The 18,004-nt window shown below is 48.3% G+C and overlaps 1 protein-coding gene across 2 annotated transcripts in view; it reads left to right on the top strand.

Annotated features, from left to right (window-relative positions):
• The window catches only part of PTPN14 (protein tyrosine phosphatase non-receptor type 14), a 169,756-nt gene extending 156,518 nt beyond the window's left edge, over positions 1-13,238 (top strand). For both annotated transcript variants that reach the window (XM_059412690.1, XM_059412691.1), the window contains exons 17-19: positions 1,088-1,322; positions 5,069-5,232; positions 10,604-13,238. In XM_059412690.1, the coding sequence (XP_059268673.1) occupies positions 1,088-1,322; positions 5,069-5,232; positions 10,604-10,732 (528 nt within the window). In that variant the 3' untranslated portion in view covers positions 10,733-13,238. The remainder of the gene's footprint in view (positions 1-1,087; positions 1,323-5,068; positions 5,233-10,603) is intronic.
• The last annotated feature ends 4,766 nt before the right edge of the window (positions 13,239-18,004 follow it).

Genomic DNA, 18,004 nt, shown 5'->3' with positions numbered 1-18,004 from the left:
TGAAAGTCAGTTCAAGCCCTTTAAAACCTGTAGTACTTCTCTTGGCTGACTTGAGACCTTCCCACGAAGAGTTAATGCTCTGTAAAATGTGTAGAATCGTTTTTTAGTCTTATAAAATCATACTACCGGAAGGGATTCATTCAACTCCAAACAGTGTGTCATCTGTGCTGACTGGGGGTCTGGTGGCTGACTAGATAGGTGTGATCCCTGTCCCCAGGGAGCTCCCGTCTTTGTGGGAGGGACCAGACAAATAAAGGAAGCTTGGGGGGGGGGGGTCCCAGCCACAAAGGAAGCAGAATGGAGGATGGCATTGAGAGTGGTGGCGTGCAGCTTTCAGTCAGACGTGCGGCCGTGGGCCCTGCGGGGAGGTTGCAGTTGGGCTGAAACCTGGGTGTCCAGAAGGGGCTGGCCTGACAGGCGTGAAGCCTGGTGGTCTGTGTGGCAGCCAGAGGCTTACAGTCTCTTGGAATTTGTCGTCCGCTTGGACACTCAGGAGTGACAGAAGGTAAGGGAGGTTTTACTGATCTCCCTTGCTCAGTAAAAGAGGCAGGTGTCCTTCAAACGTAAGATTCCGTTCGAGCAGATGAATCGGGACAGGAGCCTTTGTAGCCTCCCACAGGTGTAAGCAGGGGGCCATCGGGGCTCCTCGGAAGAGCAGCCGCAGCGCCCACGCTCAGTGCCCCAGCTCTGCCTGCTGCTTAGCCTTCCTCTGCCGCCTCCTGCTTCCTGCTCGGGGTTTCCTTCTAGGTCACCATGTGATCCACTCCCCACTACAGTGACTTAACCGTGCAAACCTCAGAAACAGAGATCCCATGTTGTTCCTGCCCTTGGCCCTCTCCACTGGCTCTTCTCCTTCACGTTCAACTGCCGCACAGTTGTCTGTCTTCTGAGTGTCTCTGTGCTGTAACTACGGCTGCAAAGGTCTTGGTGTCGGTGCCTGGGATCTCCCCCATGATGGAGACTGCCCAGTGCCCCGAGTTAGTGACCTAGACGCTGCTCGCGTTTCGTCTGTCCTCAGAGTTTACGAAGAAGGGGATAAGAGCTTCCCCTGACTGTATTTCTGGTTTTGCTTTTGTGTCTGATTCAGGAAGGTGGACGAACCAAGAGCCACCGATACTGGCCCAAACTGGGTTCCAAGCACAGCTCGGCCACCTATGGCAAGTTCAAGGTCACCACAAAGTTCCGAACAGATTCCGGTTGCTATGCAACCACAGGCTTGAAGGTCAAGCACCTGTTGTCCGGGCAGGAAAGGACAGTGTGGCATTTGCAGTATACGGACTGGCCGGATCACGGCTGCCCAGAGGACGTCCAAGGATTTTTATGTAAGTTTTTTCTTCCCGGTCAGAATTTTACCAACTGCATCCATGGTCTGAGAGTTGGAAATGAAATGATAAGAGATGTTTTCTCTTAAGTGGCAAATGTGTTATATCACTGAAGTGTACGTCCCTCCGTATGGTATGAAAGAGAAGAATAATACATGTCCTCTGTCACAGTCCCCTTACCTTTTACCCAAATAAGCTGAAACTGTGGCAAACTAGTTCATTCCATCTTGATGCAATAGGCTTTTAGGCGCTCAGTAACAAACCTGACAGATGTCACATATCTGAGCCTTGAAAATATTATGCTAAGTAGCAGAAACCAGACACAAGTGGACAGACATTGTATGATTCCATTTTAATGAAGTATCCAGAATAGAAAACTTCACAGAGATAGAAAGGGTAGATGTTACCAGGGACCAGGGGAAAGGGGAAATAGGCAATAGGAAGTTACTCTTTGAAACAAAATTTCTGTTTGGGGTAATGAAAATGTTCTAGGAATGGGTCCCAGTGATAGTTATACAACCCTGTGAAAAACACTTACTTTTTAATTTTTCATGGGGGTTTGTATCTCATAAGTCCTGCATCCCTTCCTTACAACAAGAATCTCAATGAGTACTTTCCGGTTACCTCTGATTAAGATACTGGGAATTATTGAAATCGAATTGTTGTTTTTGGAACTATCATTTTTTAATTTGTCAATATATTTTTGATAGTATGGTTTCCTTAGAAGCTCGTTGACCTAAAATATATGCGGTATTTTATTTGAAAAGCTGAGTGTGTGCCCACTGCATTTCAGGCTCTGGATCAGGCTCTTAGAATCAGGGAACCATTTCTGTTTGGAAGGCACTCGAAGTCTCATGAGAAAGGCAGGCCAGTGAGGCCGGTCCGGGGGTGAGATGGGACACTGGTGAGGGCTACCGTGCTCCCCCTGCCTTTTCCGCAGTCTCACTTACCTGTCCTGCACTTGTGGGGACACCCCATTCCTTGCTCACCCAGTGAGGCCTCGAGCTCTCGGCAGATTTATTACCCGTGTGTTGTTGACTTTCCAGCAGACAGAAGACGACTATGGGAACATCATCTGGATGTTGCGTGATGTCAAACCCTTGATTTTATTTTGATACTCACTTAGAACCTGCGGTATGCACAGAGAATGGAGGGGAGAACAGGTCTTCAAGAACCGAAAAGGAACATTTCAAAAGTTCCAGCGGGAAACTTCCGATGCATACCTGTTCCCCGCTGCGAGTACTTGCTTTCCCACTGGGGCAGTGAAGGTGGGACTTGAGGGGGTGTCACTGACAGACAACGGAAGGGAGCAAGTCTAGAGAGGGTTAGTGCCTCAACTGAGGTCAGTTATCTGTAGCTCAAAACATTCATAAGGAGGGCAGGGACCTTTGTAGAACTTTCTTTCCTCCTGACAGTGCTCTTTTTTTTTTTTTTTTCTGGTAAGCCTTTGCTTACCAAGCCTTTGACTTACCAGAATTATTTCCAAGATGCAGAAAAGGAAACAATAAAAGTAGATCAGTTTGATGACCGGCAAACAGCTCTGACAGAAGTTTGAGTCTGTAAGGTGATGAAAATCATAGTCCGATCTTTTCAATCCGAACCAAGGAAGGCCCATCTAAATTGCTGAAAAACAGAGAAAATTTTTTTTTCAAAGATTTATTAATTTATTATTTTAGAGAGAGTGTGTGGGGGGGAATGGGTGGGAAGGGGCATTGGGAGGGACAGAGAGAAAGAGAATCTCAAGCAGACTCCCTGCTGGGCATAGAGCCTGATGTGGGGCTCGATCTCAGGACCCTGAGATCATGACCTGAGCCAAAACCAAGAGTCACATGCGTAACAGACTGAGCCACCTAGGCACTGCCATGGAAGAATATTTTTAAACAATGTAAATTTATTGATGCTTCTAAGAAACTCAGTGTGCTGGGGGCCGAGGAGTGGTGTCTTTGAAATGTTGGCTCTTCCAGGTTTTTAGGAATTTTAAAAAGATTCTTGACTGTGTTTAAATTCAACTCCCTGGAGACAGGGGCTTAGGGCACATGGCTTCCAGCCTGGAGAAGTCTTCGCTGAGTTACAGCTTAAGGAACTTGATTCATGTGACTGCTAGAGAGCGCATCTGTTTTAATCCAGTTTCTCTGTGTTTTATGAAATTCTATGTAGTGGTAGCATCTGCTTTATGGACCAGTATTCCTTTCTCTTCTCCTCTTAAACCTAGCACGAGAGGAAGACCTGTCTCATGTGCGGGAACGTTGCCTTTTCTGTCCGAGAGTGCCCGGTCACTGAATTTCTCAGCCCTCTCACAGAAAAACTGAGAATTCCATGCACCGTGTGTAGCTCACGTTGGTCCCGGGTGGTAACTGCTGTGTCTGGTCATCTCAGAGTTTGCCTTCCCTCTGTTCTTTTTTTGTTTCCCCTTATGATTTTTATTTATTTATTTATTTGACAAAGAGAGATCACAAGTAGGTAGAGCAGCAGGCAGAGAGGGAAACAGGTTCCCTGCTGAGCAGAGAGCCCGATGCGAGGCTCGATCCCAGGACCCTGAGATCATGACCTGAGCTGAAGGCAGAGGCTTAACCCACTGAGCCACCCAGGCGCCCTGCCTTCCCTCTGTTCTGTTTTGTCCGAGCTCATTGTACATTATTGGTGGTGGTGATGATGGTAATCATTGACTTTGGTAAACTACTTCAGACGACTTTGTAATTGCATTAATGTCATAAAGGCAAGTAGGAGTTGGTAGTACTTGTATGTAAACAGATGCCTCTAAGTCACTAGATGGGTTTGGGCTCCCTTTTGTTCTCTCCAACAATTTGAGCGCTTCCCCGGTCTTGTCTACAATGCTTCATGGGGATGAGATTTTCTGAGTATCGAGAACATTTTGGTCAGTTTGTCCCCTGAGCTAGCTACTATAGAATCTCTATTACGGATGGACTTCTTCCGTTTCTTGGACTGTTTGAGGTTAACGTTTTATAGAATTTTCCTTTTTTTTCATGCCCATGAACAGGAAAAGTTGTTAAGGCTTGTACGGCTATAATTTGTCATTTGTGCCCAACTGGAATAGGGAACAGACCCCGGTGCAGCCCTGGTGAGCCAGGCAGATGTCAGGAGGGATGCAGAGGTGACAGGACCCGTACACACACACACACACACACACACACACACTCTCACACACACACGTTGCCTCCGGAGCAGGGGAGGGCTCCTCTTCAGCTACTGACATAACCCCGTGGAATCTGAGCTGTAAAGCAGGACCCCCTGAACCCCCCCATCTATTTTTACATCTAAAAACGAAGTCAAGCCTCAGTTGACATTCAGTCATTCTGTGAGGGGAAGGAGGAAGGGGCAGATGGACGTTCTTCCCACCAGAAATTGGCTCTGACAGGCGGGCGTTTCAAGGGGACCTCGCTGGTGCTCTGATCCCAGTCTGTTAATAGTAGGAATTGCTGTAAGTAATGTCGAGAATCATCTGCTTGGGGGACTTTGGGATTTGCAGAGGGGAAAACAGAATTTAATTTTTAAAAAAGAACTATTTAATTTAAAGAACAAATTCTCCCGTGGACTAATTGACTCCCAGCTGGTCCTTTCTGGATCCAGGACTGTACTGCGGGTACCAGCCAAATAATTAGTGTCTTGTAAGAACTGTAAATTATTGTCGCTTGAAATAAAAAAAGAAAGAAAAAACGAGAAATATTCACCTTCCTACGCAAAGCCAGGTAGGACTTTGGTGACGGGATCTGTATTTTGTCTTGCAGCCTACCTGGAGGAGATCCAGTCGGTGCGTCGCCACACCAACAGCATGCTGGAAGGCCCCAGGAGCCTGCACCCCCCCATCGTGGTCCACTGCAGCGCGGGGGTGGGGCGGACCGGCGTGGTCATTCTTTCTGAGCTGATGATCTACTGCCTGGAGCATAACGAAGTGAGTCATTGGCAGCTTTCCTGAATACTCCACCTTGGGGACAAATGTACTCTGCCCCCAGACCTTCCCCGGGGCCCTTTGCGTTTCCAGGGCTTCATTTCCCGTCTTGTGACAAGACTTTTCCAGATCCACAATTCCTAGTTGGCCTTGACATTTACAGCCTTTATCTTCCGCCTTTCCCTTGCTCTGTGTAGACTCGAAGATAACACAGAAGAAAGAGATGAAAGTGTGAGATAGGAAACATTGAGAAAGACTGATGTGCTTAGTGTCGGGCTTCCAGAAGGCTGTGGGGTGTTTTGCAGCCGGTCTGGTTCTATTGTGGGTCACCTTCCACGGTGGATTATCTGGTCACAGGTCATCTAGCTGTGACTTGCATTTCTGGAGTATGTTTCAGGCGAAATCCTCTGTGAAAAAAATGTGTTTACTGGATGATGGGGAGGTTGTGGGCCCTCTAGACAGGCCCTGGGGTAGCACACTGACCTGGTCTGCCCCCGCAACGGTGCATGCTTAGCTCTTCTCCCCACAGAGGTGGGCTGTGCTGAGCTGGTGCCCACGCGGTGTGTGGCCTCTCCTGCAGCTCGAGGCCAGGGAGTGGGATGGAGGGGCTTCTGATTTCACGGAGGTGAGATCAGATCAAATCCAAGGCTTAAGAACCATTCTTCTGCTTTCTGTTCACATAGGTCTTTGGGGGTTTTAAATGGCTCTCACTTATTTTGTTAATGCTCTTAGTTGGGGTCTTCAGAGCAGCCGTGTAGAGGAGCTGGGCACCTGTCCTGTTTTACAGACGAGGAAACTCAAGTCCAGAAACAACTTAGGGACTTGTCTAGTGCTAAGGTGAGAATGAGGTCCAGTTCTTTCCTGTCTTCACTCTGCTGGCAGATGCCAAGTGCCCTTGGTTCTTGTTCCATTCTCAAATTATACAGGGGCACCTGACTGGCTCAGGTAAACATCTGCTTTGGCTCACGTCGTGGTTCCAGGACCCTGGGATCGAGCCCCATGTCGGGTTCCTGGCTCAGCGAGGAGCCTGCTTCTTCCTCTTCTCCCCACTCATGCTCTCTTTCACTCTCTCACAAATAAATAAATGAAATATTTTTTAAAATAGTAATAAATTATATAGCTTGGAGAATCCAAGGAAGCTTTTGAAGTGGTTCCTTAGTTGTTAAATTAGGGAATGTGACAATGCATGTTCTGTGAAAGAACTGATATAATATATGGATTTACTCAGTAGTATCAGTCATTTGAAAATCAGATTAAATATTGCCCCACGAAATTTGTTATACTGAAATTTGAAGAAAAATGATAAATACACAAGTTCAAACATGTTTAAAGGATTTTTAAACTCTGCCCATATAAAGTTCATTTTGGAAATTTTGAATCCATATGTATGAATGTGCTGCTGAAAAGTAGAATCTGTGGGGCGTGTGGATGGCTCAGTCAGTTGGGTGTCCCAACTCTTGGTTTTGGCTCAGGTCATGATCTCCACATCATAGAATCAAGCTCCATGCTCAGCGGGGTGTCTGCTTCTCTCTCTCTCTCCTTCTTCCCCACAATGCTCTCATGTGCTCTCTCTCTAAAATAAGTAAATCTAAAAAAAAAAAAAAAAAAAGTAAAATTGGGCTTATACCAAAAGTAGACTACTTTTAAAAACAGACATTCTGCTGATGAGCAAAATGCCCATCGCAGAATCAGCTGAGACTACCTAACAGGAATTTTGTCATCTTCCGTGAGTTTTTATCCTTTTGTCTCACATCATGAGATTTCTTGATTACTTGCTCCTCTGTCACTTCTAGAAGTCTCTAGAAGGGTCTAGTAAACTGAATAGCTTGCCATTGAGTCCCAAAGTGAATCGGTGCTAGGGAGATGGAAAAAGATGGAAGTAGAAGTGTAGTATATATGGCGTGAGTATATCCAAGCTCCACTGGAGACACAGTGGGCTCCAGAGGAGGAAGAAAGCCTCATCATCGTCCCCTCCCCTAGCTATCTTACCACTCTCTTGTGTCACTGTCTTCCCCACAGTGTCCCTCTGTCTACCATTCCCTGTGAACTCTTCCTCCGCGCCCCACTGCTCCTTTTGTCCATCTTGTCTGACATGGAAGGTGGTTCTGTTCTGAGCTTTTTAGAGACCCACCGAAAGCTGAGCCTTAGTAATGTGAGGACACGAAGGTTCATTGGCCCCCAGATGTTACTGACCCAATACGACATATGGCACATGTCCGAGCCAGTGTGGTGCCGAGTGAGGATTTGGCCATTAGGGCCTCGCATGGACTTGGTGAGGGCTCAGGGTGATTAAATTCTCTACAGTGTGTCCAAACATAGTGGATTTCCTCAATGCCCAGTTGCCTGCCAGAACATTCTTTGCTGGAACATGGTCAGTCCAAAAAGGACTTCTGTTCCCATTGATATTCAAAGATAGCAAGATGACTCATATTGTTCCCTTCCCTTCCCCTAGCACAAATATAGCCAGCCTTATCTGTCCCATTTCCCATCACTGCTATTGGTAGATGGTTAGGGAGAGACAAGTTCTCTACTTTGTTCTGCTTCAGGCCTGGCTAGTAAAAGTCAAACCCTCATTTCAAAAGAAGAGTGGAGCATATTTAGCTCTTTTATTTGTTTTTTAAGCAAAGATTTTGACAAACAAATATAAAATTGCGCATCCTGTTTTTCTCCTCTCTAAACTTCCCTGCCTCCCGTCCGTTGCTTCTGGATTTAGTGTACTTTATATTTTAGTCTGTAAACCATACAGTGTTAGTTTTGTCAGCGAAATGCCTTTTCTTTTTCCTGGAATAAAGATGCTTTTTACAGTCAGGTCAGGGAGCTGTGACGTGGGGAGCGGAGGGAACGCTCCTAGGCTGCTCTGACAGGTGTCTTCGTGGCCCACTGCTTTGGGTCACTAAATGTTGGCTTGACATTTTAATGCCTATCTCCCCTCCCCCCCCCCCAGAAAGCACTAGTTTTATGGTTTGCAGTCCTCTACCTTGTCCCCCTGGGATTTAGCGCTCTGCCCTAGATCAGCTCATAATAAAAGGTTGGGTTTTCAGTACCCAAATAATGAGATATCTTCTCTGGCTGCTTTTCTGAATAAGTTATCCCTTCCTCATGGAGTAGAGAGGAGAAAATGCCTTCTGGACAAAACTGAGCACACAGCAACTGCGGCATGATTCCTTGGAGTTAGGGACAGTGGAGAGCAGAGACTCTGGGAGTGAATCTTCAGGGCAACTAGGACTCTCGTTGATTATGGGGGAACTTTCTTTGTCTTGTCTCGCAGCTGTCCCTCATCAACATGCTGTCTTTAGAGCTGAGTCTTACAGGCTATTGAGATGGTAATGACCATGATGGTGGATGGAGCTCGAGATGGTGGAGGTGGCCAAGGTAGGGGACATAGGTGTGACGATGGTGGTGCAGGAGATGATAGTGATGGAAGTGGTGGAGGTGGAAGGGGTGATGACAACAGTGACAATGACAATATCAGAGTAACAACCACCAACCTATATTGAATGTGCCACCACCATTCTAGGAGCCTCACAACTCAAGGAGCCTTTACAGTAACCCTATAAGAGAGATCCTGCTAATGCCCTGTGTGACAGAGATTCTGAGGCACAAGTAGATGAGGGGATGTGTCCCTGTCCCACAGCCAGGAAGTGTGAAGGCTGGGGTTTGGCAGATGAAGCCTGACCCGAGCCCATGCTCTTAACTGGTGTGTGACCCTGCCTCCCCGTCAAAACCTTGATGGGAATGGGGGAGTAGCAGCTCTACTCTCTCCTTACGTCTTCAGCACCCAGCTCAGTAATGCTCACCAAGCAGTGTGTGCTGGTGTAAGTTCATCGTTGGGTGCCCATGGGTTGTACATCGCGCTGTCGGTTACTTGGAAGTATCGTGTGGGCAAACATCCACTAGTTCAAAGCTTACAGCGTAGGCTGTAGGTTTTGACTAATAGTTTGAGGATTCACATGCCTTTTTCTCTTTCCTTCTTACTGAGGACTTGCCTCTGTCCCTTTTAAATCTGTGGTGTGCATTATGGGTTTTTGGAGAAGAGAGACCAAGAAGGCTGGCATGTGCTGCATTGTAGCTACACGAAGTTCGAAGTGGCTGAAGTGGCTTGTAAAAGTCAAGTAAGAAAAGACCTACCGCTGGGGGTGCGTTGCCTTGCCTCCTGCGGTTGCTCCGCGCTTGCAGACCTCATGGCGCTGGTGTCGCCCCGGGGAGGAGCTCCCAGTGCAGGGGCCGTGTGCTGCGGCCACGCTGGCTTTGCGGACTCCCTGAGACTTCTGCCCTGGCTGGTCCAGGAGGATGCAAAGGACTCGACTGAGCCTCTGGTCTGTGTTAATTCCCTTCTGTTGAAGCTGGTTCTGTATTCCCAAAGAATTGACACACAGGCAATCTCATTTTATATAGAAGATATTTTTAGTGAAAGGTTTTCACTCTAATTATGGCTGTTGTGATGAGCACTGGGTGTTGGATGGAAAAGGGTTGATTTCTGTATTGTACACCTGAAACTAACATTACACTTTATGTTGACTAACTGGAATTTAAATAAAAACTTAAAAAAAGAAAAGAAAAAAGAAAAGGCAAAAGCTGAGAAGCAGCCTAGTTATCCTGGAGAAGACCCCAAACACGAATTGATAGAATTTCTGAAAATGGGTGTGAGGCATAGAGACAAAGAGAAGGACCAACTAAAAAAAAAAAAAATCAACCAACCAACCAACCAATCAACAGGACTGTGTTCAGAGATTGTAACTTGATGTTTTCCAGGTTTACCCATAAATTATCTCACTTGATAATGACCACGATTCTGTGAGGTAGCGGGATCAGTATGATTTTTCTCAGCTCATTGATAGTAATAATAAAGGTTGGTCTTTATTAAGAACTCAGTGTGTGCCGGACACTGTGCCAAATGCCTTACGTGCATGTCACTGCTGGATCCCATCAGGCGGGTACGGCCCGGTCACCCACTGTTCTGGCTGAGGAAGTGTTGCTAACCGTGGCAAAGCCACACTGTCATCAAAGGAAAGCGTCAGTTTTTTTTCTCGTACAAATAAGAAACTAAGACCCAGCGAGGTCTTGAATCCTGCCACTGATTCCAGCCGGAGTGGGGAGTACCAGTCCAGTATGAGCGACTGCAGCCTCTGGGTTTTCTCGAACTGTCTGGTGCATGTTTCACATCTCACACCAGTGCCAGTGGCATGTGACAGCCAGATTCTCCAGGTGCTGGTAGAAGGTCTTTGAATGGGCAACCCTAGAGGGGCCAGACCCTTGGCTTTCTCATGTACCTAGAGATGGGCAGTGAGCCAAAGCTTCCCGGAGGAGGGAATGAGGAGGGGCCCAAGGGCGGCTTCTCATCTCAGGGTGTGGTGCTTGTTTTCTTGTCTTGCAGAAGGTGGATGTGCCTGTGATGCTGCGGCTGCTCAGGGAGCAGAGGATGTTCATGATCCAGACCATCGCCCAGTACAAGTTTGTCTACCAAGTGCTCGTCCAGTTCCTCCAAAACTCCAGACTCATTTAACCCCTCGACCCAGCTCCTGCAAGAGGACCCAGCTCCGGTGTGCAGACGGGGAGGCACCCCAGACAGCATCTCCCCCCGAGGGGCGTGGATGGCCAGAGCAGGCAGGTCATGGGCTCCTGAGGACAGGAGCCGAGAGCATTCACAAAACATCATAGATTATTTTATATAAGATAATTTATTTTTTTTCCCCTTTGGGATAACTTTTGTGAATCGTTGTAATTCAGTTTTCACAATAATATAGTACCTTTCATCTGAACGATATTTTGACTGATCTGCATTGTAATATGTCAGTCGGAAGGGCTGTCTGGTAGATCATCTGGAGGACAGAGGCATAAGGGAAGGCCTCTCTAGTGAAGTTGCGGCCAGATTAGTAACTGACCCTGAAATTCATCAGCCTCATCTTCCATCCAAATCCAACATGGCAAGAAAATTAATTTGTTCTAAAATTAACAGATAGGGGCCAAGGCCCTTCCCTGAAGGGAAACCACAACAACAACAAAGAAAACCCCACTATTCTCTTACATTTGGGGGCTCGTGAGCCTTGCTGGCCGGCGGCCTCCCTCCTTCCTTTCTGCCCCCAAGCTCAGCAGCTCAAGTTAAAGACAGGAACAGCCATCACCCAGGCCGAGCAAGGAGCTCTGTTTTGTACCTTTCTCAGCACTCCCTTCTGTTGGAGTTCGGAGCCTGTGCTCCCTGCCAGGGAAGCACCCGTCTCCACTACCGCTCCCCGTGTGCTCGGCGGGCCCCCGTCCGGTGGTCTTGGAGGCTCTGGGCCAGGCCATCTGTGCAGCTAGGCCTCCTGCCTGATTGAGAGAAGATAATGGACCCGAGTGGGAAGAGAAAGGAGACGGGTAGGCTCTTGATATCTATCATTTTTTATTTAAATAGGCTTTGTGTGCTGGACAGAGGCGTGAAGGTCGAGGTGCTGGGGACATTCTGTCTTTCCATCAGTCACCAAGTCATTGGAAATGCCGTAAAGGGAACAGTTGGAAAAGCTGATTGATGGGGGCTGTTTGGCACTCAGGTGGCGGGGCCCCGGCCAAGAAGCGCACTGGGAGGCCCCTCCCAGCTGTGCAGCTCTTGCCGCAGGCTTTGGCCTGCAGGAGCAGCGCTAAGCCCACTCGGGACCCTGTCCTCCACCTTTTGGCCACTGGATGCAAGATGCAGAGATCTGTCTCACACGAAGCCCTTTACTGCTTCCTTGTTCTCCGTGCACCCGCCCCACCCCCGCCTCCGGACACTTCACGGCTCCCCTCTGTGTGTCTCCTCCTGAGCCTACGCTGGTCATTGTCCTGAATTTCTTAGGTCAGTACCCGGCAAATCGTGCCACACCTTTTCCCTCGAGCTGGATTTTAGGACTTTGCTTCTCTCCTGTCTTAGTTCTTTCTTGAATGCAACTTTCAAACCGTGGCTTTGTTCTTAGAATTGGCATTTGTGGGTGTCCCTTACATAAGCTTTCCTCTGCTGCCGCCTTTTTGTTTTGATTGTCCTGAGCTGAACATGTTCAGAAAGAATGGCATCAGGTCAGCCAGGAAGAGCGAGCCCGTGTGACCTTCGGTTACCCGTGGCCCCAGAGGGCGTGGAAGGGGAGTCCCGATGAACTGCTTTGGAGCAGAAGTCCGCTCCGTTTCACACTGGGCCAGGGGCTGTGTGGCGGTGGTTCTCTCACTTAGACTCCGAGTACCTGGTGATGGAAGGGCCTCCTCTCTTCTACTCCAAAGTCTGAAGTATCAGTCAAGGAGGGTAACTTCAACTAAGCTCTTGAGATTGTAAAATTTATGTGTGCGTTCTAGAAAAGGAAATCATGAGTATGCCCTACACTTTCAATGGCACAGAGCTCCTCACCCTCACCAGGAGACACCTGGAGCTTGGATCATCGACAGGCAAAGAGGTATCTGTTTCCCTTCTTTGGACACTTTTCCATCCTCAGGATAGTCTGCCGTTTGGGATGTTTTCACAGTTGGTCTGCAGCTCTTGGCTTCCCTGAGGATCGTCAGTATTCCTGTTCCGTCTCTCCGGCCCCAGCGCGAGCACTGTGAGATCGAGTCTCGCGTGGGCAGCACGTAGAGCCGCTGTCACTCTGTGCTACGGGAGTCGTCGTTAATGCACACGATGCAGGGGAGGGGTAGGTTTGCAGTCCAGGCCCCTTGCCGAAGTTTCTGTCGAAACCCAAAGGAAACCACTTAAAAGTTACTCTACATATTTCATTTTTAAAAACAAATGTTTTTGGGTCTGTCGCGCATTCTGCATTCATTTTCCCCATCTCCAGCGAATGCCAGCACAGCTCCTGTGAAATTAGCAGCAGGCAGCGAAAGTCCTTCTAGTGGCATCTGCATAATAATTGCACAGAGATGCTTTATATCTGGGAAGGAAGCCAAGGAATAAACCTTGAAGCAAAGTGTATTAAATTAGTTATCTAGTTAGAGCTTTTGGACAGAGTTCCTGATGATGGATCAAGTCTGAAGCTGGAGCTGTCGGGGTCTATTTTTTTCTGTTTGGATTTGAAGAGAGAAAATTAAAAAGGAGGGGGGAGATATCCTCTTGCAGCAAAGCCATTCACCACTTTGGGGCCTCTGGTTTTTAAGTTTTCCAGTTGAAATATTTCATTTCTGTGACCCGCACTCATTCGGGCACAGCATTTGTCTTTGTTTGCCGTGGTCCCTGGATGGCGGAGGCTGAGTCTGATGTCTTCATCCTTGAGCGGAGCTTAGCTGAGCCTACTGGTTCTCTTGGGCTCTAAGGAGACACCACCTTTCGTAGGATTTACATTTAATACACCTCTTTCCTTGGCTAGGAGGTAAAAGAGGAATTGGCTGCATTCGAGAGCGATGCCAAATGTTGATTTCTTTATAGGAGAGGAAAGAGGAGTGAGCTCCTCTTGCAACAGCAAGATTGGGAAAGGGGAAAGGGGAAAACCTCTCAACATGGAATATTTTGAGCACTGTGCTTCCAGGGGGCTTAAATGGAGAGAATTTTACTTATACAAACTTTATGATCCTAGATTTAGATTAAGAAGAGGAACCATTATTTATCTGTGATTTGATTTTTCCTGTGATTTACAACTCATTGCTTGTCTTGGAGACTCACGTGGCTGTCTCCGGCCCCTTCTTCCCCCAGCCTGGTCGGAGGGGCTCTGTGGGCCCCGCCAAAAGGGTTCCTGTGGGACCTGGCCACCGGCTTTCCTGGTACTCTCTCTCTTTTTTTTTTTTTTTTTTTAAGATTTTATTTATTTATTTGACAGAGAGAGATAGAGATCACAAGTAGGCAGAGAGGCAGGCAGAGAGAGAGAGAGGGAAGCGGGCTCCCTGCTGAGCAGAGAGCCTGATGCGGGGCTCGATCCCAGGAACCTGAGATCATGACCTGAGCCAAAGGCAGAGGCTTAACCCCCTGAGCCACACAGGCGCCTCTCCCAGGACTCTCTTATCCTTTATCTTGTCTACTCTTAGCTTTTGAGGTTCAGTTTTGGACTCCAGGGCGTGCAGGAGGTCAGCATTATTACCAACTGCCTACTTCTCTCATCTTTTCAGCTTAATTACAGGTTGACCATAGGAAATTGACAGGAGCTGGACCATTTTTTGCAGTGACAGAAAACCCACATGAATCAACCTAATCTATTCAACATTTTTCTTCCCTGATGTAGTAAGGTCCCAGCATACCGTATGTCATTTCTCCACACAAGTGCACATGAACAGGAAAGCATATGAAATGGGCAGCTTGGCCTTGCTGTGGTGAGCTTTGCCCTCAGTGCAGAGGTCACCTCCTGGGGCTGGGAAGTTGCTCTTTGCCGAGATGTTAGTACACCTAGATGTTAGAATGTTTTCATAGGCAGCGCTGGCCATCAGGCACATCACTGTGGGGTTCAGCTGCCCTCTTTGACATACAGTTTGTGTCAGCCCAGTGGTCACAGCACATGGTGTGTGGGCCTGAAGGTGTCCTTAGCCAGAAAGTAGAATGTGCTTTCGAATCTCATTCCTCCACTTCTCGTGATATGTCTGATGGGGAAAGCAGGTATAACTATTGACTTCCTTTCTGGGGAGATGTGTCCACCATTTTGAGATGGGGGGAGTGCCAGGGAGCTGAGACACAAAGGACTGGGTCAGACCCACGTGACTGTTACTCTGTTCCTCCTCCTCCCTCCATTTTGGCAAAAGCTCTTGGGGGTCCTAGAGGAGGAAATTTCCAGAAGTACCAAGTAATCACTGTTGAGGTCCTTAGGTGGCCCTGTGTGGGCAAATCTGCTTCCTCACGTTTTACCAAAGACTCTTCTGCTTCTCTGTTTTGCTTTATTCCTATTATTTTATCAGCTCTATTCCTATGATTTTTCAGGCTTTTAGTGATTTCTTTTTGTGAACAAATTTGCCACTCAGCTACTTTTTCTACTGCTTCCAGGAGAAATTTGGGTTTTCCATGGACACTGCACAAGTTTCCCAGTGGCCTACAGCATTCCGGATGACAAATTACTTGGCCCTGTAGGATGGAAATAATCTTAGTTGGCCCTATAGGGTGGAGATCTCTAAGATGTTCAATTACATTTGAAACTTCTCTTGGATGCTGTGCAGGAAAACAGAATGGTTCTTGTCTCTGCCTCGGCTCCCCAGACATCTGGGGGCAAAAGATCTTAGTGATCCCTTCTTTGAAAGTAACAGCAACGTGCCTGGGAGAGAAGTGAGGGTACAGCCAATCAAATCTGCCCATCCAAAGGTGTTGCCCCAAAAGTCACTGTTACTTGTGGGATTCCATAAAACTCCACAGCCAGCTTGTCTAATGTGTAACCCTTTTCCTGCCTGTGCTCACGTTCTGCGTTTGGGTGATAAACTCAGGTGGCTGAGCGTTTGTGTTCTGCCTACCTTTCTGATCTCTTAGCTGAATAGGCCTGCATCTTCTGCAATGTCAGACGAAAAATGTTCCCTGTGGATATGTCCTTGAGCCTGACATATGAAGTGTCTGGCCTCCGTCGACTGCATGAAACCAGACAGCTTGTTGTTGGGGGCAGTGACGTAGGAGGGCATGCATCAGTTCCTACTGTGCAGAGTTTAAATATAAGTTCAGGGACCTTTTGTGACGAGGCAGGAGGGCGAGAGCTGGTGTGCGGCCTGGCCATGACGAGCATCTGCGTCCAAAGTCCCTGTTTCTTCTGTGGTGCTTGGGCTGCCAGGATCATTTCTTCCCAAAGATGCCATAGGCTTGCCCAGGGAAGTTATACACGGGAAGAGGAAGAGGGAGCGCATCTCAGAGCAGCCCTGAAGTTGCTATCCAAAAAAAATGTACCGGTTCACAAATAATTTTCTGAACTCTAGAATGTCTCCTGCTTTCTACTTCCTTCTCCGTGAGGCCAGAGGGATGGAAAGCGCGTGGTGGAGGCCCGAGGAAAGACAGGGCTGCGGGTTTGGGGTCTGTTCCACCCTTGCTTGCGGCTTCAAGCAGCCCTTGCCACAGTGGTGGAGCTCGCTGAAGGTCAGAGGTTCGGGCATGGGCCTGGGGGTGCCATCGCCCCTCACCCGCTGGCAGCTTTGCCTTTCTGTGCGGCCTCATAGCGGAGGGTCCTGCTTCCCTAGCCCCTGGTGTCCACAGCCGCAGCCCCTGTGCGCTGCCATCCTCTCCTGCCCTCCGGGGGACAGTCGCCAACCTTGTTCCCGTTGGTAGCATAGCGTGTTTATGGTCAGGGCACAAAAATGGGGAGGAGGTCAGTACAGCAACCGCAGTGGCCCGTCCCACTGGGGGGCATGGGCAGGACTGGTTTGTGACCTCGCCTTCATTCCAAGGGCACCTGGCTTGCTTAGGGCTCTGCTGACCTCTCCTTTTGCTTTATGGGTCCACTTTCACTTGGCTTTCCTTTCCCTACCCTTTTGGCACAAACCCTACAAAATAGTTCAGTCTTGTAGAGAATCACTCTTAAGCTGCTCTAAATTACATAATTAGGAAATCTAAATTTAAGTTTTAAAAGCTTACTAAATTTGAAGGAACAAGATCTGGTGAACGGAAAGAACCAGAACGAATGAAAAATGGGCACCCGGGTGGCTCAGTCGGTTAAAACTGTCTGCCTTTGGCTCAGATCATGATCCCAGGGACCTGGGATTGAGCCCCAAGTTAGGTTCCCTACTCAGTGGGGAGCCTGCTTCTCCCTCCACCCCTCACCCCACTCGTGCTCTCCTCTGGCTCTTTCTCAAATAAAATCTTTAGAAAATTGTCATCAACCAAGAAGTTGCTTTGGTGGTAGACGCTGACACTCCTCGGTACCTGGGCAGGGGGAGGATGGATTCGATCATCTGTCCTGTCTGGAACAAGGAGTGTAGCAGTGGTGCTTTCTGTGTCTTTCGAGGTGAACTTCCGTGCATTCCCAGGGGCTGCCTTTGGCAGTGACGTGTGTGGTCAGATTCATTTGTGTCCGGCTTCCTCCCTGACCCCCGCTCCGTGGGGCGTGGCCTCTTCACCGGGAGGGGCCGACGTGGCACAGCCGGGAAAGGGTGGGGCGCGCCAGGAGTGGGACCCGTTGTTTGGTGACCAGTTCTCCACTGGCCTCAGAGGGGCCACTCTGTGCCCTGTCCTGTTGTCTCTCCCCAGCCTCATCCTCCCCGGAAACCCAGATGCCTTCTCACCGGACCGCAGGTTTCCAGGAGAAAGCTGAAAAGAGGGGGTGGGGGGCTTTTCGTGCCTTTGCGGGGGGGGGGGGGGGGGGAGACCATTTTTTAACAAATCTCAGGAAACCGGGTTGGGAGTCAGCGTAGCTCTCAGCGCAGGGAAGCCTGGCACCCTCCGCGTTCCTCAGGGGCCTCCCCCCCCCCCCCCCCCACTCCCCCACCCACTACAGTGTTAGCTACTAACTCCCGGCAGCTGGCATTCAGAGCCTTTGTGTTTTTTTCCAGCGTGAACACTGTAAAACGTTACTGCCACTTCCCTTAACTAAACTTTCTTGCCAGTTTGGAATATTAAAAATCTATTAACCACGTACCCTTTCAAAAGTAAGGTTACTCTTCACCAGAGATGATTTCCTGTTTGTCCTGTGTTCCTTCATATCATCAGCTGCCACGCTCGAGGATTCTTAAATGGGAAAAATGAAAACCGTTTACATATGCAGATGACTATTTAAACATATAACCTTGTATTATTCGTGTTACATCAAACACCAGGCCAACATAGTTTGTTCCACTGGACTTCTTGTTCTGTTACTTAACTCAGTATTTTGACGCTTTTCCTTGTCTGTGTTTTATAAGATGTTGTGAATTGTTGTATCATTCAAAACAATTGGCATTTCATAGGTTTCCTTTTGAAACC

The sequence above is a fragment of the Mustela nigripes genome, chromosome 10 (assembly GCF_022355385.1).
Source record: "Mustela nigripes isolate SB6536 chromosome 10, MUSNIG.SB6536, whole genome shotgun sequence".
In the NCBI taxonomy this organism is placed as follows: domain Eukaryota; kingdom Metazoa; phylum Chordata; class Mammalia; order Carnivora; family Mustelidae; genus Mustela; species Mustela nigripes.
This window is presented reverse-complemented; position numbering and strand designations above follow the sequence as displayed.